The sequence below is a fragment of the Cygnus olor genome, chromosome 1 (assembly GCF_009769625.2).
Source record: "Cygnus olor isolate bCygOlo1 chromosome 1, bCygOlo1.pri.v2, whole genome shotgun sequence".
NCBI classification, from domain to species: domain Eukaryota; kingdom Metazoa; phylum Chordata; class Aves; order Anseriformes; family Anatidae; genus Cygnus; species Cygnus olor.
The window spans coordinates 12,862,047-12,885,990 of record NC_049169.1 but is presented as its reverse complement, the minus strand read 5'-3'; the positions used below and the strand labels follow the sequence as shown (position 1 = coordinate 12,885,990).

Genomic DNA, 23,944 nt, shown 5'->3' with positions numbered 1-23,944 from the left:
TCTCAAAATAAATAACTGCTATCCTGTGTCTTGTAACAAGAATGAATTGCTAAGTATTTACCTGTCCCCAATACAAAATCAATCAAACAAAAAACCTAACAGCCCTACATAACTCCTCTCTAAAAGAAGACAAATAGGAAATACAGTTAAAAGATGAGCTCTAGAATTAAATCAAAGGCTTAAAAACTTTATTTAAATATTGTCAAGTAAAATTTTTTGACTAAAAGAAGCACGTGGATTACCGTGGATCATAGTTTTGGAGTTATTAGCTCAGAAATCTACTATTTCCATACATTCAGACTTCTGTCACATCTTCTGACACCTAGAGGAAAGGTTATGTTGAAATTTCAGGAGAGTTAAAATTGTTAAAATAGCTCTTGAGTATTTCTTTCTTGTTTTCAACAACAAAACTGCAACCGAAGGTCAGATGATATGACTTTGAAAAGTCTTTATTTAATCTTTCTTTTTATCTTTATTTAATTTTCCTCATGCCTCACAAAGGCAGTGGAAAGTGTCGCTTAGATTTTTTTTTTTTCCCTTCTTCCATGAGCCCAGCAGCCAACACGCTCTCTTGAATCCATTCTGGTAGTACTCTTTGAATTCAACTCTAGAATTAACAGAAGCAAACTGCTGTGCTTGCACGCGGAGCTGGCTGGGACCCCCCTGGTCCCACAGCTGAACCCTTGCCCTCTTGCTGCTGCTAGAGCCACACAGGCACCCTCAGCCCCAGAGCTGGCTCACTGCTCCCAGGCCACTTCACCTGTTCAGCAGCTTGTCTGGCTTGATCTTCGCTAGCAATCACACAGCCACTCTCACACCTGCACACACTCCAGTTGCTGGTGCTCAACCCCCATCCCCATGTATGCACACAGAATGGAGCCCCTCACCCAGGAAAGAGTTAGGAAGGGGGGGTTGATAAGAACATAGAATAAGCTTTGTTGATCATATGCCATGGCCAGACAAAAAGTGTACTGACTAGAAGCTATTTACACATGACCAGCTTTTTTAACCCTTTACCCCTCAATTACCCCTCAATTTTCCCATACTTGTTCCTTCCAACTCAGGATATTCTGTGATTCTGTGATTGTAGGGCTAGCCTGGCGGGGTATTATTTGGGCTTCCCTTCCTGCCGTTCTCTCTGTGAGCTGATTTGTGTGGGGTTGCAGATGAACTTTTATCACATAACCTAACAATATAACTTTATTTTTTAACGTGGGGATGTAAGATAAAGAAGCAAAATCAAATAAAATTTGAACTTTAAAGAAGCAGAACTGAAAAATAAATATTCGTAAGATTTAAGGAGTAGCAGTAGACCGCCTCAGTACAGGGATATACTTGAATAACATTTAAGTAAATGACTGCTGTGCATAGATGTCTAAGTTGGCATTACAGTAGCTCCAGTGTTGGCACTATTTTACATGTGCTAGCACAAAGCTTACTAATGCCAATTCAACTTGTGAAGAAGGCGGGGATGCATAGCAGCATGCAGTAGTTGCCCTTTTTAAGCACTAGCCTTCAGCATAGTTTGTCACACACCTGTTAGCTCTGAACAAATATTACACAGTTTTCTGGCTGTCAGAGAAGTGGGAATTTTCAGGAAGAAATGGAACTTCCAAAGAAATGGAAGGATATGAGGAAGAGAGAGAACATTTGAATGAGTGAGATGATAAATGCTGTAGAAGAGTCAAAGATGAATTACTCTTTGGGTAACTTCCCTTCTCCTAGAGCTAGTCTTCAGTTTGACAAATACTGCTCTGTACTTCTCAACCTTATTCCACTTTCCTGAATGATATGGCTAGGGCAGTGTACAGATGTTAATGGTGTAGATCTATTTGCTGTGGCAGAAAGGGACTCTGCTGTGCCTGCATAGGTGTGTGGAGTTTTCCTGGGACTTCCTGTTGCCTCCTGTCAGGTTTCTGATACTTTGATGAAACAGAATAATTTTTAATAATTTATTTTAAAATAGTTTAGATATAGTAGCAAGTGGCAGTATTTTGTTATTCACGCATTCCAAAGTCTAAGTATTGGTACAAGCTCCTGATAATAACAATCAAGAGGCTACCAACAATTTATACAAGCTCTGGATTGAGGAGATAGTGAAAGGATGGAAGTATGAGATTTATCCAAATAATTGTTTAACTACTGCTCCACTAAATAGCTCTTAACTACTGCGCTACTTAGCATCTAAAGTTATTAGCCATAACATTGAAATATATACAAATTTCTTTCTTTTTTTTTCCTATTTTTTAAAGGATCTGCTTTTGCTAAAGCAAAACCTGAAAGTCCTTGGACCTCTCTGACCCGCAAAGGAATCGTGAGAGTTGTTTTCTTTCCATTCTTCTACAGGTGGTGGCTACAAGTGACATCGAGAGTCATCTTTTTCTGGCTGCTTGTTCTTTACCTTCTTCAAGGTAGAGTTGGATTACAGGATCGACTTCGACTGAATGCCTTAGTTTAACCATATAGAAATTACTGTATGTTACTTTGTTCACTTTATCCTGTTAAGGTTCCTTCCAATATATGCTAGAATAGATTGCGAGCATATGTCTTTTTCCTACTTGTCTTGAAAATTTGAGTATTTCCTCAAAGGCTTTCTTGAGCATTTAGCACACATGTATGTTTGTCATCTCCATATATAATTTAGGTTTCCAGGACTATCCAATTTAGTTCAGGGCTGAGAGATACCAAAGAAACATTTGGCTTGGACAGTGTGTGTTTTGGAGGCATGTAGTCATTTTGGTACCATGCAGATCAAGAGTTCTTCTGAAGAAAGAGGGAATGCTGAATCTGCCTAGGTTGCTCATGCAACCTAGTAGGATGATTTGTGTGATCAGTTTCCAGTCCTTCTTTGGGTTATCTTGTCACATCAGAGGCAATGAACTTCTAGTTTATACTTCAGTCAGACCTCAGCTGTGCTTCCTTCTGATGACTAGCAAATGGAGAACTTCTTGTCCTCTATGCTTCTGCTAATTTTTCCATTTCACAAGGGGAGAGTATGTATCTTATTTTTTATGCTTCCTAGATTAGCAGTTGCCCAAAAGTCATTTTATAGCAAACAGAAGGAAAATCTCAGCTTTTAAATAGGATGATGAATCTCAAGTTCTAGTAATTAGACTTTGTGCTTCTCTTAATTATATGTGATATATAAGAGGAAAATGAGAAAAGGAAGAATGTAATACAGAGAGTCAGTATCTAACAGCATGAAAACCAGCGAGAGAATAAATGTATCAGAAATGTGTACAACAAAAATGGAACAGAAGCTTAATGAAAGTTGGGAGCAATTTAAGTACTCTGAAAAGCTGATAAGTTTTCCACTGACAAGTGGAAAGTGATAAGTTTTCCACTGAAATCCAATTAAAATATGATATTACTTTCCAATTTTGCCATCAGTCCTTGTAGTTATGAATCACCGTGTCTTCTGAAAATTGTATCTAAAATTAGGAATGGAAAAAAAAAAAAAAGAAGAAAAAAGCACCTCTTGTGTGAAGAGGTGAGTGGCTATAAAATTAATTTCACAGTGCTGGTGCCCTGAAACTTGAAATGTATTGACACACAGTCATGTGATCTATCAAAACTTCTCTCTATCCCAATTTCTGAGATAGGTCCTTAAGAACGATTATTGCATACATTAACCTTTGTGTATACTATGGTAAGTATTACATAGTGTTATTTTTTACTTTATTCATGGTAATATAGGTAGTGAGACACACAAGTTGTAATTGGTTCATCACCATGTTCATAGGTTGCTTATTCTGGGAAGCACTAGTATAGTCATTTTTTATGTTCCCAACCTCACACTTACTTTTAAAAATGTACCCACACTCAAATTGTGGAGCCTTTTTAAGACTCTAAAAGCAGCAAAATAAGACTAAATGCAAATTCTGAGTGCAAGCAAATTCTTTAGGACATTCATTACAGAGCTATGTTGCAATTAATGTTTTGTCCCTCAAATTTCTTGGGGATCTATGTTTTAATAAAGGTATAGTTTACTTGGAAGGTATGCTCAGTTATTTATTTCATATAAAATCACTAAGGCAGTGCTGAAATAGCCATAATCTATTACAAAAACTTAACAACAAAATACTTCAAATTCCAGTGGCCATACTTCTGCCCTGAATCTGAATTTTATATTGTAGCACAGAATTTCTGTTGTCATGAGATTCTCATTGACACTGTTGTAAAATGGAATGACTTCATTATGGTCATATATTAAATATATGTATTTAGTTGAATTATTTAATTATGAAGTATTTTCTATAGATTTATGAACTGCCATTAACTGGAATTACTGCTTTGAAACTGATTAGCTTTAGCAGAATACTTGCTGGTGTTTATGTAAGTCTATAGAAAAGAATTCTTTCCTGGACTGTAGATTTAAACTGCAGATTGCATTTGCATTTGTTTACGTTAGTATAAAGTATGATTAGCAGAATGTGTGATAAGAGAATTACAGAGAAATGGTTTTGTTCAAGGTCATGGAACAGGCCAGTGAATTAAGGTAGAAGTAAAATCTTTTCTTTCTGACTCCTTATCTATTTAGGTCATACGACTACCTCGTTTTTAATTTTAAAATGTTTCTGTATCCTAATAGGAAGACCAACATTGTGTGGAATTTTAGTGTGTATCTCTTCTGTGTATTTCTTAAATATGAAACAAAAAACTTGAATATTTATAACAACTGTAATATTAATTGTGGTAAGATATATATGAACGTATACATTTTTAAGCTTCTTGATAGTACAAATATTTCAAAGCTTCCAATACTAAGAAATAAATGCTTTTTGGTCTGTGAAATGTACAGTTGTTTGCTTCAATACAGCTTTTTGCTCTACCTGAAATATTTTTTTTTCTGTTTCACAAAATAAAGCGGTGTCATTTAGAAAAATACCAATCCACTATAAATAAGTGAAGAAATAATTAAAAGTGGTAGAATAAACTGTGTTTGGATACCTTGGATATCCTAGGGTAATTGGAACCACAGTGTATTGGCACACTGTGTGGAAGTTCTTGCATTTCCTTCCCATCCTACTGAAAAAGGCTGGGAGGTTGGTAACATTTTTTTAAATTGGTATGAAACTTCACGGTGGGAGTCTGTGATCTATAGATTTGTATCTTCTGGAAGAATCTGATTTCTTCTAGATCACTCTGCTTTGATAAATGTTTTTTTAGGTAGCAGAAGAGACCCCATAGCGAAGTTTGAAACTGTTTTGTAGAGGCCTACTCCTGTAAATCATTTCAAATGGATCTATGGACCTTGGTGTGCTTGGAAATGTATACTTACTGAAATTGTATGGTAGGAATCAGAATTGGCTATTTGTTTATCCTCTGTACCATACGAATCTATTTGTTAGTGTGAGAAACTCCGATAAACTCATTTAGAAAGAGGTAATATTATCTGTACCTTTTCTTAATTTTCTGATTTTGGGTTATTTTTTAGGAAGTTGGATTTCTGATTGTTGCATACTGTCTTTTAGAAACCTCATACACCAAAAACTTAGTACACGTAGAATAATAAAAAATACCCTAAGTGTTTTACCTAATACATAAAACATAACTAAAGGAAGAGAAACCTTAAAAACAGCAACAAAAACAAGATAAAATGATGGAGACATAAATACTTTAATTTAGGAAGAAGACTGGAAAATTGGGATTACCACGATAAAAAATAATTCCGTTGTTTTGTACTTTCATCTTGTTTCTAATATTGGTTAGCTTACAAAAGATAATTTTGTGAAAAACAAGTCTAAGCTCTTTTTAGAGGAAAACATCACATCCAGGTTGTGTTAGGTGTGGCTTTGGGTGATACAGTTGGGGTGTATGAAAGTTACACATGCTCTTGTTTCAGAACACAGCACTTCAGACCCTACGGGCAGAGGGTGACAAAAATGTACAATAAGCAGAGAAAAAGAAAGGGTTGATTCCTCTGCCTGACACATGCTGTTGAATGGGATGACTGGCCTGAAGCCTGTAAAAAGGATTTCTAAGTCATAGCAGTGGTTGGTCTGTATGTACAGGAGCAAAAAAAGCTCTGTGGGTGTTGGCTGCATATGAGGAGCCGGTTATAGGGTTACAAAACTAACAGCTATGGAACTGGAAGTGCCTCTTTTCCAACCACAAAAGCTAGTTGGAGTCCAGATCATTTCAGCTGGACTACCTCGTAATTTGCATGGTTTGTCTTTGATCCTTCCTCATTACTAGAAAAGATACACACAAGCATATATGAAATGTATCCGTAATTGCGCTTACACATCTGTCCATTCACATGGGAGATTTTCTCCTTTGCCTGGAGTACGGAGTTTGAAGTGGTTTCTGCTAGAGACTGTGAAGAACTTCTAGTCACTAATCTGTTGATCCTTCCCGTCTCAAAATAGACGTGTGGTTTCACAGAGCTGTGGGTTAGCTGAGCTTGGCAGGCACCTCCAGAGATCATCCAGTCCATCCCCCTCAAAGCAACATCAACCAGAATGAGCTTCTGAGGGCCGTGGCCAGCCGGGTATTGAGTGCCTCCAAAATGGAGGGGCCACAACCGGTCAGGGCAACCTGCTCTTGGTGTGGTGACTCCTGCACTCACCTAACTCGTTGGATGGTGCTGGGTCATTTTTAGCGATAAAGAATTACATGTATCTGGGCTGATTTAAGGGTAGCATTTGCTTTATTTTTTTTTTAACCTCCTACTGAAGTTTCACCGTAAAGGTTTAAATTCCTGTCAGATCTAGCTTTGTGAATGCCTCCCCCTCCTTACTTCATTCTGCTACATTTTTGAGCAATATGTGTAATATCATAAGTGTAAAAAGAACAGATGAGTATTAAGATAAGTAGGTAACTTGTTTAAATCCCGATTACCATCTATTTCATTGTAGTTGTCAGTCCATTCGCTGAATTGCATGGGTTGGTTTAAAACGCAGATAACAGACTACGTGTGACTGTTCTGATTTTGAGAAAAGCCATATAGCAGGTTGGCTGTTTCAGACATTTCAAATACTAAACTCAACTTCATCTTCCTTCTTTTCCAGTTGCTGCTGTAGTGTTATTTTATACAGCCCAGAGCCCACATAATATACCTCTGACTGAAGTAATTGGGCCAATATGGCTCATGTTGCTACTTGGAACTGTGCATTGTCAGATTGTTTCAACACGAACTCCTAAGCCACCTCCCAGCACAGGGGTTAAAAGAAGAAGGTATAGTCTATGTTAAAGTACTTATTTAGGATTGTTAAACTATTCTAAAGAACGTACATGAAAAATTGTAAGGGTTTGCAGTCTCTGCTTTGCAGGAGATGAGAAATCGAGGCTCTATTTTTACCAGAAACTTTAAAGTGGGTGCTTAATCGGTGCTCTAACTTTTATGCATTTACTAATTTGTGCATTGCTTTATTTGATTTTTAATGCACTGAATCTGATATTTTGCCTCAAAGCAGCTTGCAACTGGTGGAGTGCCAGTATCTATGTTACTGCAAATTGGGTTTTAGAACTCTGTGTGATACTGACCAGTGACCTGACAGAAATGTACAGTAAAAGAGATATTTGAAGCATAGACCTTAAGTCTTCCAGCACTTCATTATGGTTTGCTGCAGTGAATCGTCCCATTACAATGGGGAAACCTGCAACAGTGAATTATGCAGATGTTAGCCTCTGAGATGAAATATATCTTGGGTTTTAAGTATTATGATAATGAATAACTGTTTTGCCTGGTTTTATTAAATGGAGTTTGTTAAATCAACATGATAAGCCTTTAGCAAAATATTTTGAAGTCTTGCTTGTTTTTGCATGCTTAAAACTGCTGAATGCATTATAGACCTACTAGATTGCACTTATAAAGCTACCTTCCAATTTTAATCTCTTCTGATGAAGGAAATTAAGGAAAGCAGCACATTTGGAAGTACATAGGGAAGGAGATGGCTCTAGTACCACAGATAACACACAGGAGGGAACAGTGCAGAGCTACGGTACAAGCACCTCTTACAGTATTGGCGCTGTCTTCAGAGATATCTGGCATGCCGCTTTCTTTTTATCAGGGTTTGTATTTATTCAAGGCTACATATGTGTTAGATATGCACTATCCCTTTTCTAAAGAGGTAAACATTGATCTAATGATTAGATAAGCTTTTGTTGATCCAGTTTTTGTTAATAGTACTCAGCTCAGTGTTTGAACATGTCATGTGTTGATCTATTTCACTTCTGCAAATGCTGATGCAATAACTTTGAAGAGATACAGGGTAACTTTTGTTAGTCCCCTGATATTTGTAGGACTACTCTGTGTAGACAACTCGGTTTCTCAAATTTAATCCAATGAGAAAATCAGACTTTTTAATTCTGCTTTGTTACATCAGCTGCTTATTACTCTGAGAGAATGTGTGTGGAGCTCCATAACTGTCATGAAATCACATACTTTTTCCTGAAGGAAAAACCTTCAGGATTCAAATAAGCACAATTATTTAGTTTATAAATAAATATAAAAGATGCATTTTCTAATGACTGGAAGAAACATCTAACCTTGTTACTTTTCAGAGATGTTTTGCAAATGATTGATCTGCTAATGTAGTGCTCTGGGCTTTAAAAAAAAAAAAAAATTCAGTAGCAGCCAGTGTTCAAGATGCACTATACATACAGCATTGTGAGTGCTGTATGTCAGCATTTATTAACAAGAGAAAATGTACTCAAAATGGCATAAAGTTAAGAAAAGGGATACTGCAAGTGATTTAATTGATGTTTTGTTGTGCATGGTGCATCTTAAATATTGCAGCACTAACATGTCTGTCATACTTGTGATATGTGCTCTTAACCTCTGGTAAAGTTTATTTTGTATTATTTTACATTCTGGGAATATCTTGTTGAAACTCTGGAGAAGTTTTAAAAATGTTTAAAAATATTGCAAGAATGCATTTGACTTTTCTCTGTGTAGATTAAGCTATCTTTAACAAACTATGAGTAATAGTAATAGATACCACTGCTGTTTTTTTTTGTAACTCCCCATCTAAATGGATCGATCTAAACACATTAATTTCTGGTATGTTTGGATTGTAATCTTGTAAACTCTTTGAATGTTTTCAATTCTATGAAGACACTGATTTTCAATAGGAAAAAGATTGTTGGTAGACTCATTTTCTTCCTTGCCTTCTGTGTCTTGGGTTCACAAAGAGTGTTTTCAGTTGAGAAGAGATATGTGGTACTTGCTCAAACCATTTAACGAGAGGTACTATTTGTAGATGTTAAGCCTCAATGATGACTACGTAGTGTATACAGCATCTCCAAAGCATAAAGAGCGAGAATGACTGAGGATGCTGTAAGTAGCCTTTAGTCACTTGTTGCCTCTTCACTGTAGAGGCACGGTTTGTATGTCTGAGAATGAACCATATCAGAAACTTGTCTATCTGAAAAATAACCGTTTTTTTCCCAGGAGATCATGCAAATCAGTTTCTTCATGTAATTTTTTTTCCATGGTCATACAAACAGTTTTGTCAGCACGGTGGGATTGCAGAGTGGGACTGGGAATGAGGAGACAGGAGCACAGTGTGGAGACTAATATTGCTGAGGAAGTTGTTGTGAAATCCCAGTGCAAGGAAGCTGTCCTTATTTGAATTATGGAAATCTTTAACTTCTAAAAAGTTCTGCAGCTTGAATGGGGAAGAGCGTTTTTTGATCAATTCCAATGAAATAGATGGGAATAGAATACTTGCCTAACACTTCCTCTAGCTAATGCATAGATAAGACTGAAAGTTCTTCTTCACTTAGCATTTGCAGATATTCAACCTTTGTAAGACCTTCTTGGATTTATTCAAGGTGTTGCTCTTAAATACCTTTAAATCTAGCATGAAATTTTAAAAGTTGATTAATGGTAGGAAAGTATGCATTTTTATTAGTTAGGGAAGTATGTCGTTCATATTTGTTTTTTTTTTTTTTTTTTTAAACTCACTATAGTGTGTTTAGTTTAATTTGGTAGTTTAAGTTGAAGCCCACATTTATGCATTTCTTGTGTGGGACTTAGACTTAAATTTAGGGATTCTTACCAAAAATAGCATTGATTTCTGCATTAGAAACAAATGAAATTTTACTTGAGTACCTGTTTTTCAAAATGAGCCTTAGCTGATATCAAACTAGTATTTCTCTGACTGTTACAGCATTACATATCTTGCTTTTTAAAGTCCTATCTGAAAAAAAATATGCATAAATATATATATTATTATTTTTTATGCATTGTTACTCAGCTGCTTGAGGCTGCTTCTTCCTGGTACTTTTCAAATGTGAAAAACTGGCTTTTTTTTCCAGACAATGTGAAATGAAGGCATGATATTCTCACAAAGTCACACTCCCTTTCACACTGTTTAAAAAAAAAAAAAAAAAAAAAAAGCATTAAAAATTGGCCTCTTCGGATTCTTGGTTCCTGCAAAGGATTTAATCTTAGTGATACTTCATATCTTTCCTTAATGCTCACAGCTGAACTTCCTGAAGCTTATAATTTCACAATAAGTTGTTACTGAAAGACTGATACTTGCTTTATTTGAGAAGTTGAACAGCATTTTTTTTCCCATTAAGTAATAAGCTATGCTTTGTGTCTGTCTTATTTTCATTAACTTAGCTAAACAATGACATTATGGAATAGCACAGACATCAAGTTCTAGCATGCTTACTGTTGATGGTTTGACATGTTTGTCCAAAGCCTCAGTAGTGTCTTAAATTGTCTTCCTAGTGGCTTTAGAAAATGAGAAGCGTTTCTATGCAAACTAGCACAGTGGTAATCTGCAAATAGGAAGAGGCTTACTAACTGCTCCTCCAGCACAAAACATATGATCAAGCATCTTGCTGTCTCTTCATCTTTGTAAGCTTATAATAAAACTCAACCCATGCAAATATATAAAAACTATAAGAAGTTTTTTCTGCAGATTTTGTGCTCACTTATTTAGAAATAACATCAACAAAGAATGTTGGGAATAGGTAAGGGAATAGTAGGTAAGTTCCGTAACTTCCTACAAGAGCTTCCTATTAGGGAAGTAGAGTAGCAGGTTTTGTTTCTTTTTAAGTAGCAATAATAATAAAAAAAAAAAAGCTGATAGTTTTTTTTTCTAGGAAAGTGTAAGGGAAAGTAGAACAAGACTAAAGAATGTAAAGGATGATGAAAAGCCTCAGTAACATTGCCTTTTCTATTCATTATTTTGTCCATGTTCTTAAAAAAAAAAAAAAAAGAATTGTTCCTTTTTGGATTTTTCCCCTAGCGTAGGTCTCCCTAGCCATGTGTGTGTTCAGGTCGCCACTGTATAAGAATACCTTATCTTGGGAGGAATTAGAGGCAACTATCCCAATTTGTATGACGTCCATATTAAAGAGGAATTTAATCTCCTGCCCTGTAATCCAAGCTCTCACTGAATGCTTCCCTCCTTAAAGAGAAGGGCAATGTACATTCCCCTATAGGAGCATAATAATAATCAAGCAGGTTCTTTATAGTTTTATCAAGTGTGTTTAATGTTCTTCTAATAAATAATAAAATCTGGAAATTTGATTTATAACTGTTTTACAAGTGTTCTGGAAATCAAACAAATAGATGAATTTCATTGCTTTCTGGGTAAAGACTTCTCATGTTATTTACTTTGAGATGGAGAATCTTAAGTGAAACTCAGCTTTGAAGTAATCTCTGTTGATAAGGCAGCAAGCTGCTATTCCTTTTTCATTCCTTCATTTACTATGTTTTCTGATTTGGAAAAGTGATCCTACAAACTTTTGCTTTAAGAAGGACTTTTCCTGGCATTAGATGATACTGCTTCTACATTTATTGACTAGATAATGGCCTTGACTTTTAGAAAATGTTATGGAAGGCTATTTATGGATATTAGTAGTCTTCTCTTAAGAATAGTTATACTTAAGCATAATTCATACACTTGTGATTTGAAACAAGCTTAATTATTGTAATATATATTGAAATATATATTGTAATATATATTGAAATATGCCACTGAGGGGTTACTGGATAATATAGGAAAGAGTAAATCCCGTTGTGTTTAGCAGACTTATTAATAAGCCAAGTGTATTTAAAACAAAAAATCTGTATAGAAAGTACTAAATGCAGCATGTCTGTTTGCAGCTTCAAGAAATGGCACATTTGCTTTGAATTAGTAACACAAAGAAACTTTCAACTTTTTTTTTGACACAATAGTAAAAAGCTCATTTACATTTGGGGCTTGTGGTTCTTCTGTTGCTAAAATTGCTGTGAAGTTCTAGCTGTAAAACATGGGTTTCCTTTTCTCTTCTCTCCATAGCTTGTAGAATATTCTTTCAGACACTGTTTCCTTTGTAATGGCTAAGAGCAATGAGTGTTAATGAGAAGATTATAAAAAAAAAAAAAACACCTTACAAATATTGCATCAAATGCTAATTTTTATTATGTATTAGTTTGTGTGTATTTTAACTGTAGAACTAAAACATGGGTTGAGAAGGGTGAACAGGATTAGTCTGGAAAGAAAGTCAGAGAATCATTAATTTAACGCTTGCATTTGTTTCAAATCTAGATCTAAGAAAGCAAAAAACTCAATAGATAAATCCACTGAGACTGATAACGGCTACGTGTCCCTTGATGGGAAAAAGACAGGTAAAAGCAGTGAAGAATGTATCCAGGCCCATGAACGTCTCTGTGAAGTGGTTAAGCCAGAAGAATTAGGGTGGAGCACTGCAACGGGGAGAGATGCCTTCAACAATCCCAGTCATCACAAAGTAAGTATGCCTCATGGCCTTCAAAGCTGGGTTACTAAATTGTCAGATGATATATAAGCTGTATTTTTGTGATGCTTTTGATGTACTCTCATTTACTTCATCCTTAAAAGTATTGGCCCCGACACCAGGTGCTGGGGCCAAAATGATGTTACATCTTCTTATTTCGTTCCCTATATTCCTAGCCTTTCCTTTTCTCAGAGGATTCTTATTGACTGTCATATAAACATTTTTTGCTGTTCTGTGTTTCAATACACAACTTTGTGTGCTGTCACTTATATATGATTTTTTTTCAGACTAGCTGAACAACACACTGTACCTTTTCCTGTCTCTTTGATACTATTGGCATAAATAGGTCTGTCTTTATGCTAAAATGGAACAAATTTCACATTACTGGCAATTGGTAATTTTGAGGTCGTTCTGAATGTTTACCTGTGACTTGTCATTCTTTTCTTTTGGTTCATTTCTGTAGAAGATGAGGAAAGGCCAATTTCCCTCTCAGTGAAATAGGCATGGCTCCCCTGAAGAAGGGATAGATAGGGATGAAATAGAAGCTTAAGAAATGGTCGTGAAAGAAAGGGGAACTTTTAAGTCTGGATCTAATTATCTCCTGGATATACTGTTTTCATCCTACTGTTCTACAAAAAAGATTTTCCAAAATATTTTTTCCTGGCTCCATTATTATTGTCTTTTGAGCATATATTGACTGCCATTACAGCACTTTTACTTGACTTTGTCTCACTAGTATTTACTGTCATTGATCGATCAGAGCAGGGTTCTTTTTCATGGTAATATCAAATGGAAAAGTTACTGGAAGTTCATTATTATTTTTTTATTAAAGGAAAGGCATTCTGTGGGGAAATTCATAGTCAAACTATTTAACAACACTTAATATAATTAAGTCAGGATGAATGTGAAGAAGGTTCATCTCAGGGCAGTAATTTCAGTCTGTTGGTCTGCAAGAAGTGTTTCCTCAGCAGCAACAGAAACTGTGATTCAGTTGTCTTTGTCAATTCCAAGCATTTTGTATTCTTGATTAAATTCAACAAATCAAGATTTTTTTAATAAAGTCTTTACAAAAAAAACTTTACAGGGTCCTATCCAGTGATCTCATAATAAATGAAAATATACATACAGTTTTGGGTACCTGAACAATTTTTATTGACCTCTCTTCCTGTTTCTGAATCTTCCTGTTTCTGAAAGGTCTGCTTTTGCTTCAGTTTAAAATCAGGGAAATAGAAAGTGGGATAAATTTGTAATCCCAGTGTTCTAAAACAAATCTTGGTGCATTTTATGGTTGTTAGCATTTGTCTCTTCTTTCTTTGTACCATGTATATAGATAATTAAGTGTGATGGTGTCTGCTATCACAATTTTGTATTTTCACATCTTTTGGATATTTTGAATTTAAGCCTTTAAAATGTGAATGCCAGAAATGTTCTTTAGGATAATATGAACTAGCCATTCATTATCTGGGAAAGGTTTATTTAATACTATGATTTTATTTTATAATGGCTGCCGTGCCACTTATTTTTTAGAATTAGAAATACGTTAATTTCTAATTTAACCAAGTATATATATACTGTTGTAGAAATAAATTGATTTCAATAGTTTAGAACAAGACTAGGTAAGTATGAGTGTATGTCTTGGTAATGCTATATTTCTTGCACTAGGATGCTCACAGAACTGTGACAAATTTATCAGATGAAGTTTCTAGTGAGGAAGGGCCTGAAACTGGATATTCGTTACGTCGCAATGTAGAGCGCACATCTAGTGACTGCACACTTCGAAACAGGAAATCTCATCATTATAAGAAACACTATCCTCTGGAGGTATAGTCTTTTTTGTTGCCTCTCTTCTGTACACTGTTAAAACTTCTTGGGTTCTTGTTGAGTATATTTTTTTCTCAACCTTCTTTTCTCTTATACTGAATTTTAGGATTATAATAATTGGAAGCCATGCTAGCGGGGGAGAGGGACGTTTTCAAATGGCAGAGTTTTGTATTTGAGTTTTTTATTCAGTTGATTTGAGCTTCATCCTATTTTTCATTTTTTTTAAAGTCCTAAAATATATCCTGTAGATCTTGCATCAGATTTTTGCTAACTCCTTTGTAATTAACTACTTTAGAAACTTGATTTGTTACGGAAACAGTTGTAATTGGCAATATTCAAATTTTCATCATGCTAGGGCTGCTTCATCTCTCCATTTACTTTATATTTGAGATTCACTAGCCTTCTTGTGAAGAAACCTAACAGGCTACCTCTGAATTTTCATTCTTTCATGTTTATTGAAAGTCATTAAAATACTGTCTTGAAATCTCAACAAAATTGTGATTATTGTATTGCAACAAGAACACACAAAATACTGAAATTTTAAGAGACTTGATGACATCAGAGCTAAGAGGAGGAATCCACTGATTCTGTGTTAGTGGAATCCTTAGTGGTAAGGATTCAGACACTGAAAGACAAAGGTGTGTGTAGGGGAGAGACTTTCTTTCTCTCTCCCGTGCATGCTCTTGTGCTCGCTTGTTCACATTCAGTTTTAAAGAGTTTACGCCCTTTTTGCTGATGGTATGCAACTTAACGGATTTATGAAACTTTCAGGTGTGTTTTTTTTTTTTAAGGCTATTTTTTCCCCTAAGATTATGAGAAAAGAGTGTAAAGAGTAATTTTGGCTCTAGCAAGAGTCCACTTATAGGTGGGTTTAATAGGCAGAGCATCATAAGAAAGCCTTCTACTTGATATAACCAATGTCTTCTTAGAAGGGTTCAAATAATTACTTTCTCTGATAATAATTGCCATGAAGTTTAAGCTTTGCACATTAGCAAACTATATAATTTTCTCTTCTTTCATTTATTTCTCACAAACTTCAGTTAGAAAAACACAGAACACTAATTCATTTAACTGTTAAATGTCTTACGCATATTTGGTTCAGGCTAACTGAACAGGTCAATACTTGGAAATATTTCAGTTTTATATTACAGAAGATGTCTCTTGACTAAGTACTACTGCAGCCGGAAAGACATGATTACAGTCAAATTTATCTTAAATGTATTTTTTCCATAGGGTGCTTCAGAGCTTTAAAGCTTTAAAATGTTGGCTAGGAAAGACTGTGTCGATATCCTCAGAAGCTGAAGAGACCACGTTTGCTCTGTGTAGCTTTGGCAGTAGTGCTTTACACTTGTTCCCCATTTACTTCTCTGACTGATGCCATGAAAGAGGAAGCTTTTATTTTTTGTTACCAGCTCTCTTCCCCCCACATGATTACAAAGGAAATGAAACAATAGTTTTCAAATCTGTGAAAGCTTTCTTTGTATTTAAAAAATAAAAATAAAATAATGAAGTCAGTGTATATGCTCTCAACTTCTGTCCTACATTTCCTTTATTTTGATATTTACTTGTCAGATTTTAATGTTCTTACTTTATTCACTCAATGATACCCTATAGTGACTGTGTTCTATAAAGATTTTTTTTAAAGAAAAAAAATTTCAGATACTATCTTTTGTATTGGTGTTATCTCTCACTTTATAAAAGAATGGAAAAGAGTTAACAGTATTTTTTTCTATGTATTTCTTTACAAAATGGCTACATAAAATATATCAAGCAAAATTTTCAGGAAGAACAAGTAACTCTTTTAATGGTAAAGCATTACAAGTCATATTAAATTAGTAGGCCTGCTGTAATGTTATTTGATTATTTTTTCAGTGAAGAAAATCGGGTATATTCTTGAGATAAACTGAAAGAAATAAATTTTGCTCTAAAAGGGAATTGAAAATGCCAGATGATGGTGATGAGTAGGATGGTACTGCTTTTAAGACTTCCGACCTGTCTTGCAGGAAACCGATTCTGCTAACTCTTGAGAGCAGTTTAAAGGTCTGCATTTTTTTTCTGAAGAAAACATTAGGTTGTTTTATATATATGCATTGGGGTGTTTAAATCTCCCAAACTTACTGTTTTTCTACAGGATTATCTAAGGTGTGGGTAAAATTTGAAAATAATCATGCACGCTTGTTCCTCAAGTACACTTCGTTTAAAATAATTAAAATTTTATGTATGACTGCAGAACACACACATTCTTAATTTGGGGTATGTGTACTCTTTCTCTCTACACCTGATGCATACCTATCTTCAAACAAGTTCACATTCTTTGTCTTTGAGAAGGTATGTTAGCAGTAAGAACAGTGGTATGTAATTTGGACATTGAGAGTCAACTCCCTTGTTATTATAGGCTGTTACATTTAGGAATGTATTTCTGGAACATAGCAATCTTTCTTTTAAAATTGTGTCCACACTGCTTGTTTGGAAGTCTATTTGAGTGCCTCAGGTCTTGGATGGCTGGAAATATCTGTCCCTTCTTCCTCCAGGACCTTCTTCCTTTTTGCCCTTTCTAGAGAAAGAGTCCCTTACAGTATGGTGAGTAGTGAGTGTGGCAATACGGTTCTGAATCTGCCAATCTACAACTAAAGTAGGCAGTCTGCAAATGCCTGTGTGCAGTGTCACTATACCTAAGGCTTGGTGTTTTGTTCCATCTATTCCCAATTTCTGTGTGGAGTTGAAGAGGGAAACTGTCCCCTAAATCCCTTAATCTTGCTTTCATCTAGGTTCTCTGTGAATATTTTTAAAAGCTACACTAAGGGGAAAAAAAAAGTATGTTTTTAAGTAGCTAAAGTAGCTCAGCTCAAACAATAAGAGAGAGAAAGTCAAAATGGCAAAATAATTTAAAAATACTTTGTCAATGAGGTTTTACTCACTGTCACGTTTCTATACTAATTGCAGGTTAGTCTCCATATCCCTAAGCCTCATTAGTGTCTTTTACATTTTCACTAAAATAATGAAGCTGTAATGTGTTTTGAAAGAGACTTAATAAATCAGAAGCTTGAGATAGAGTTGGAGTCTGTGGCTTGATAATTGCTCCTGATGTCTAAATTAATGAGTTTTAAAAAGCTGTAAAATTGTTATTTCCTTTTAATAGTGCGTGTGATTTGATCCTTCGTTACGTGACCCTTCCCACAACAAATCAGGGACCACTGTTATTTGTTTGTATGGTGTCTAACAATGTGCAGCCTCTTCAATAAACGCTCCTTCAATAAACATATAATTTTTTCTGATTAGAAAGGTAATGGATTGGAACATCAACAGATAAACATGAACTCACTGCGTTTGAGCTTTATAGTTGTTCTACTATGTGGAGACAAAGTTGAATACAAAAGCTGCATTAATGCCAACGAATATTTTAATTTCAGGATACACCTAAATCAGGTACTAGCTGCAGTTCCCGGTGTTCAAGCTCCAGACAAGATTCTGAGAGTGCAAGGCCAGAATCAGAAACTGAAGATGTGCTGTGGGAGGACCTCCTACACTGTGCAGAGTGCCACTCTTCGTGTTCCAGTGAAACAGATGTAGAAAGCCCTCAAGTGAATCCATGTGTGAAGAAAGAATATAGAGATGACCCATTTCATCAGGTTGGTATCCACTATTTTTGACCTTTACAGCATACACATCTTCAGTCTTATCAGCTTTACCGTATGTTCAGGAGGCCTGGGAGAATGAACTCCATATTAAATGAAAGTAACAAAGCCAAAGTGATTTGGTAGAATTAAAACAAGGAAAATTGGATTTCTATACTACACAGTCATTAATTTGTCAAATGAAGAGGATATGACAATATATTGAAAGAGCCTGCAGAATATTTGAGTATTGGGATATTAGGACAAGTACTCAGTGGTTTAAGCTTCCTGTGGTAGATGGTTCTGTCCTTTTTTTGTCTCTAATGGAATTACTTTTTGTGAGCAAGTATCAGGCATTATGTATATGAGGGAAATCAAGAAACAGAAGGAAATATATATATAATACATGCATATAACTGAACAGATAACATATGTAAAATCTAACGTTATCTATATGTATAGACATATGATATTACATATATATATATATAATTATAAATTTTTTAGATAAGATATTTATTTTTACTTTAAAACTAAATCATTTTATTTCACTTTTTTAATGCTATTCTGCAGCAACATATTGGCAGTCATTTCTGAAAATTCTAGGATTTGTTGGGTAACAGCTCAGTAGCAGTCTGCCTTCGGCTAATGTTGGACAGAATCCACGGTCAATAGTTAATAATTTACAATCAAGTATTAGTTTTAGTTTGATTTAAAAAAAAAAATTGGATGTCAGACAGTGCCAGTTATGTTTGTAGTACTAGGTTTATCTCTAAATTGCATGCTGCTTGTTAATTGGAGCCATTTAAGTAAAGAGTTGTGGAGAATGTGAAATATTTTTCTGGTTAAGCGTGTAATGTGTGTTGGTATTGTATACATCAGTGCTAAGGAATGTTATGCAAGAGATGGTATTAATGCTAAGAAAAAATCTCAAAAGACAGGCTTTTCACTCATAACTAGAACTGAAAATGATGTATTCATAATCCCCTTTCCCCCTTCCAAACAAAACAAAACACAAACAAATAAAACAAAACACCCCAAACCCAACAGAGATAGCAATTTGGATTTCATGCACTCTTTGCTTTTTAAATTTATTTTATATCTTTTTGCTTATATTCCATATAAACACTAAAGTGGAAGCCCTTACCATAAAGAATTGAATTGCAGTATATGAATTGACTTTGTTTTTCTGCAATGTTTTTTTTTTTTTCCTTTTATTGTAGATTGTGTGAATTTTTGAGTTTCAGCTCCTGGTGTTGATACTCCCTCTGGAGGGAGGTATTGGAAATATGTGATTAAAAAGGTCCTTCTGTAACTAATATTTGTCTTATTTTAACAACATAGTTACATTTTTTCCCCCCTCTAATGGTAAAAAAAAAAAAAAAAAAAAAAAAAAAAAAGAGAGAGAGAGAGACTACTGAGTACTCAGCAGTACAGGACGATTTCAAATACTGATAAAGTAAGTTATAAAAATAAAAAACGAAACTTCACTTTTAATCGGTGGCAAATTAAACTGTTAAAAATATGCCCCCAACACCAACCCTTCTACCACTTTGATGCACATGGCTAGCTGACCAAGCAGGGCTGAGAGCAGTTTTAATCACCTGTAACAAGGAAGAGTGAGACGGGGCTGAGGGAAATCAAGAAATGGCTGCAGCAGCACTTGTTGCCTCAACATTTTCCAGATCTTTCAGTTCTCACTTGTTTCCTCTCCATTTAGAGTAAATAAATATGCAGCCTTAAGTGCATTCCTTACGTTAGGCCAGGTTTAGTTGGCTGTTGGGGCAGGATATATTGATCAAAGTCCTACCCGTCTGAGTCTTCCACAGACTATGGTTAGCACAGGAGGACTTTATTCATAGTAAGAATTATGAAGTATGCAAATATCATTAAAAAAAAATGTTGACCCTAGGCTGAACCAAAGATTATTACTTTTTAAACTGTTGGGAAAATAAAAATCAGAAAAATAACAACATTCCATTAAATGGGTGGCAAAATTAAAGATGACTTTTATAGGTAGATCTTTGTTTTCACTCCTCACTCTTCTCTGACATGCTTGAGAAAAAAAAAAAAGGTAGCCAATTAATCCTCAACCACACTGAATCCAAGTTATTAGAAAATAAAATATGAGGAAGGACAAATCTCTGTACTCACATATTTCTTGAAAAAGAAGTGGGTGATTTTGAGGAATGTGTGTAACATATAGGGATGTAGTAGAAGTGAGTGCTGTATAACAATCTTTGTGTCAGTCTAAAGGCTTTTTTTCATCAGCATATTGCTGACAAATACAAGTTGACATAACAATAGCTTGATATCACTCACGAAATATTACCCTTGTCTTTCCCAGAGTCACTTGCCTTGGATCCATAGTTTGAATCCAGGACTAGAAAAAATAAGTGCAATCGTATGGGAGGGTAATGAGTGCAAGAAAGCAGATATGTCTGTGCTTGAAATCAGTGGTATGATAATGAACAGAGTGAGTATTCTTTTTACTTTACACAAATACTAAATTTAGTACTCTAAGCACAACCAAAAAGAAGTTCATTACATGTCTTTATAAAAGTATCTGCTATTGGCATTATGGCTGCATGGCTTATAGCACAGATTACTCATTACTAACAGTTATAAGACATACGGAATCTTAAGTATTGGGACAGTAAAATACTTTTGCTCTGTTAAGTGCTTAGTGACATAGCCAACCTCTGTTTTAGTCTTCCAAGGTGGTATATGCCATGAATATTATTTATCTTCTTGATTCTTATGAACAACTAGTATGTTGGGTTAGGACTATGCAGGTCTGAGTATTTGAATGCTGAAGTTAAGATTAGAAAATGAAGTGGAATGTCTCATGAGTCCTCACTTCTGCCTTTCCTAGTACTCTTCAGGAAGCAGGTGGATAAACATTTAATTGATGTTGTACTCTGTTTCAGAATAGACAATTTAGATATTTTGTAGGGTTGAACATAAAATCTTAGCATAGTTTAAGACAACAATCAGTTATTCTGACAAGTTGATACTTACCATCTGCAACCTGTTAAAAGCACTGTATTCACAAACTTGGTTCAGATCTCTGTACATGACTCAGAACCAATACAGTTTTGTATGCAGTCATCATAGAGGTAAACCTTAATAAAGCCATAGCCAGCACAACAGAATTCTAATTCTACATGCACTGTAAACGCATGGATTCCGTTAAAACTTACAACCTGAAAACAAAACACAAACAGGAGTAATATGCAGGATGTAAGCAACACAGTCGGACTGGTGTACTTTGCTAATTCAGCGCTGAATTAATTTTTAATATAAGAATATACACTGAACTGTTTGCACTGCCATGTTATGTTGCCGGTGTTTTTTAATTGTCATATTTGATTGCTATGTATTAAATGCTCCTTGAGGACTTCCTTTTTCTTAATAGTAAGTTATGAAGATGCTTGGTTGAAGGTTTCATGTAATGTATCAGATTATAAAGTATTCTTTGTGACAGTAAGACAGTAACATTAATAAGGACAAGATTAATTCCAAAATTAAAAATAAAACTTGTTTTCTTTTGTTTTTAGGTGAACAGTTATATACCAGGAATCGGTTATCAGATTTTTGGAAACGTCATATCTTTAATCTTGGGCTTAATGCCATTTGTATTTCGACTTTCCCAAGCTAAAGACTTGGAACAGCTAGCTACACATTCTGCCACTGAACTTTGTATTACTGCATTCGGATCAAATGGAGACATACTGGTTCTCTCAATGGTTGTCATAAGTTTCATGGTCCGTGTGTCTCTAGTGTGGATTTTCTTTTTCCTGCTGTGTGTAGCAGAGAGAACATACAAACAGGTACATAAAATAAACCAAGAGGATTCACCTGAAACAAAATAGTGTTAATTTTTTTTTCTCTTTGATTTTGTGGATATTTGAAACTTCTGTTCTTCATTGCATGGAGATTCATAGATCAATGATGACAAACGCTTCGGTGGCATTACAGTTTAGGAGATGACCCAGATGCAAATGACTGAAGTTTCCTTTGAGCTCTGTAGCTAAGTCTTTTATCCAGAAAAGCATTTCTGAGGGCAAACTTTTTATCTTTTATTTCAGATTTCTGGCTCAACTCATTGGCCAGTCCTTAGACATGTCCCAGTTTGTCTCAGTTTTCCTCAAGGAGAAGGAAACTTCAGTAAAAGCTCCCTAAATTTCTAGTTTGTTCCACCAGTGTGTTTCATTCAAAACATTTCAGTACAATTCAAAACAGTTCAGTCCAGACCCTAGTGGAGAGTCTTGTCTGCTTTGCTGGCAGATCTGTCCCAGGGCCAGAGACTGAGAGCATTGCTATCTGAAGAAATACACCTGTTAATTTATTGCTTGCTTTTTGCAATTAAACTTTTTAAAAAGAATGTCGCTTTTAGCTTAATAGTTTCAGAGTGTGGGTACTTAATTAGTCCACAAAAGAAAAAAATTATACTTTCTTTTCTCAAATTATGGTTAAAACATGGGACTTAATGCAGTAGAACAGCATTAACCTGCTTTACTTATCATTTCTGTTGGAAGAAAGATCTGGGATGAGCACTCTTTAATGCAAGTGATTGGCTGGCTTGATTCTCTCCCAGATTTCAATAGCATTGCATGTCTGTCATCTGAAATTTGAAGAAAGGAAGTGTGGCTAAATTTTGTTTTTCATTAGAATAAGCGGACTTTTACAACTTTTTAGTGTATCCTCTCTTATTAGTAATATGCTTCTCTTATTTCTGCACTATAATTGACATAATTTACTTTACATTGATATGTTGTACATTACTTTGACATATTAAGTGAAGCTTTTTCTCCATTTTATTTTTAGTGCCCTCAAAAATGAATTGATAGTTAAATTAATATTTTTCTTCTCTGCAGAGGCTACTTTTTGCCAAACTTTTTGGTCATCTAACGTCTGCCAGAAGAGCAAGAAAATCAGAGGTTCCTCATTTCCGTTTGAAGAAAGTACAGAATATAAAAATGTGGCTTTCTCTCAGGTCCTATCTAAAGGTGAAATAATGTACATTTTTCCTACTGCTTTAATGTCAAATATCCCATATGCTCTTGATGAAAAGTTGGTATTCTGGTCTGAATTTCCCCCTATATGAATTTATTCCTGTTGGTGTACATGTATTCTATACACTTCATTTTGGTGACTTGTGGCCAGCAGCATCTGCAAGCAACCAGATTGTGAGGAAGTAAATGTCTAGTCTTTTAACTTGGTATAGAATATGAGTATGTTCAGAGTAGAAGTCTTGTGTTAACTAATGCTAGCAGAAAAGTGTCTCAGGTGAATATATTGGGTAAATCACCACTTGTGGAATAATACTGACAGTAACTTGAAGAGCTCCACTAGTTAGTGTTGTTAACACACAAGGAGTTTATGAAGCAAGACAGTTTGCATGCATATTCTGTACTGTGAGTGCATATGCACCACGTGAAGCTAGAAGTTATGCCCAAGTAGAATCTGCAAGACAACTCATAACATTTGAGCATCTCCTCATATCCCTCTAATGCTCTTTTCAAGCCAGAGCATTCTGATGATCCTTTGTGAAAAGGATCGTACTATCTCAGCTTTTTGTTTGCAAGGTTTTTTCCATTTTTCTCTCTGCGTTAGGTGCCTACAGCATGGCATTTAGTCATTAAGCCCTTGATTTCACTGTCATCTTTTTTTTAATAAATATTTTTCCTTCTTATCAGGCTTGTTGTACATTGTAACTGGTATGTCATGACAACTACTGATGGCACTTGCTGCCTTTTCTGCCTTGGGTATCTATAAACTCTCCACATCGTTAGAAGTTT

At 35.2% G+C, this 23,944-nt stretch overlaps 1 protein-coding gene across 8 annotated transcripts in view; it reads left to right on the top strand.

Moving 5' to 3' along the window:
* PHTF2 (putative homeodomain transcription factor 2) overlaps window positions 1–23,944 on the top strand; it is a 68,135-nt gene that overhangs the window by 30,345 nt on the left and 13,846 nt on the right. For 5 of the 8 annotated variants that reach the window (XM_040548867.1, XM_040548883.1, XM_040548857.1 and 2 more), the window contains 9 exons: window positions 2,253–2,411; window positions 7,014–7,179; window positions 7,852–8,016; window positions 12,498–12,699; window positions 14,368–14,526; window positions 17,937–18,155; window positions 20,488–20,616; window positions 21,701–21,973; window positions 23,021–23,152. In XM_040548867.1, coding sequence (XP_040404801.1) covers window positions 2,253–2,411; window positions 7,014–7,179; window positions 7,852–8,016; window positions 12,498–12,699; window positions 14,368–14,526; window positions 17,937–18,155; window positions 20,488–20,616; window positions 21,701–21,973; window positions 23,021–23,152 — 1,604 coding nt within the window. The remainder of the gene's footprint in view (window positions 1–2,252; window positions 2,412–7,013; window positions 7,180–7,851; window positions 8,017–12,497; window positions 12,700–14,367; window positions 14,527–17,936; window positions 18,156–20,487; window positions 20,617–21,700; window positions 21,974–23,020; window positions 23,153–23,944) is intronic. The other 3 variants (XM_040548897.1, XM_040548901.1, XM_040548903.1) reach the window with 2 other exon arrangements.